This window comes from Nicotiana attenuata, unplaced genomic scaffold (genome assembly GCF_001879085.1).
Source record: "Nicotiana attenuata strain UT unplaced genomic scaffold, NIATTr2, whole genome shotgun sequence".
NCBI classification, from domain to species: domain Eukaryota; kingdom Viridiplantae; phylum Streptophyta; class Magnoliopsida; order Solanales; family Solanaceae; genus Nicotiana; species Nicotiana attenuata.
Window position 1 is genome coordinate 1 of NW_017691333.1, and position 790 is coordinate 790.

At 36.2% G+C, this 790-nt stretch overlaps 1 protein-coding gene across 1 annotated transcript; it reads right to left on the minus strand.

The window, feature by feature from the left end:
* Nucleotides 1–168: 168 nt before the first annotated feature.
* Nucleotides 169–673, minus strand: LOC109222506 (zinc finger BED domain-containing protein RICESLEEPER 2-like; the record flags this gene model as incomplete). Its single annotated transcript, XM_019386856.1, has 1 exon — nucleotides 169–673. A coding segment is annotated over exon 1 (505 nt), but the record flags the coding sequence as incomplete, so codon positions are not given.
* Between the last annotated feature and the right edge of the window lie 117 nt (nucleotides 674–790).

Sequence of the window (790 nt, forward strand, 5' to 3'; positions counted from 1 at the left end):
TATAAACTTACCACTCAAGATGCAAGCTGACACTATACATCAAACAATGCTAGTAGTGCTTCCATTATTTTCCATATCTATAGATAAATTCGACCAAATATGTCATACAAATGAAAAAGCATGATATATTATTTTGAACTAAAATACACGCAAAATATTAAAGCTTACCAAGCTCGAGTTCCTCAAGATACTTCAAGTCTTCTTCAACACTAATAGGATTGTTCTCTTCTCTAAACCAATCTTGAACACAAATAAGAGCTTGCACACATTTAGGAGTCAATGAACTCCTAAATGAATCAAGAATACGGCCACCGGTGCTAAATGCGCATTCCGACGCCACACTAGAAATTGGAATGGCCAACACATCACGAGCCAACTCCGAAAGAATAGGAAATCTAGGAGCATGTGTTTTCCACCAACTCAAGATATCAAAGTCTTCACTAAAAGGTTCTTGTTCTTCACTAATGTATTTATCCAACTCCGATTTAGCACCCCCACCCCCATTGTCTTCCTTTTGTTTCTTCAAGCTAAGCTTAGTCCTTATTTTTGATGCACTTATAACACTCCCACTAGATGTATTAGATGTGTTGCTAGATGAAGTAGATCTAGATGGAGATTGAGGACAAGATCCAGTTGAATATTTTTTTAGATACTCTCCAAACAAAGAATTCATATAAGCATACACCTCAGCATTTATTTTCTTTCCTTTTTCCTCCCCAAAAAGTTCTTCAAGTGCTCCCTCAACATATTCAAATTTGTTACGTGGATCCAACACAGAAGCAATAAAAAT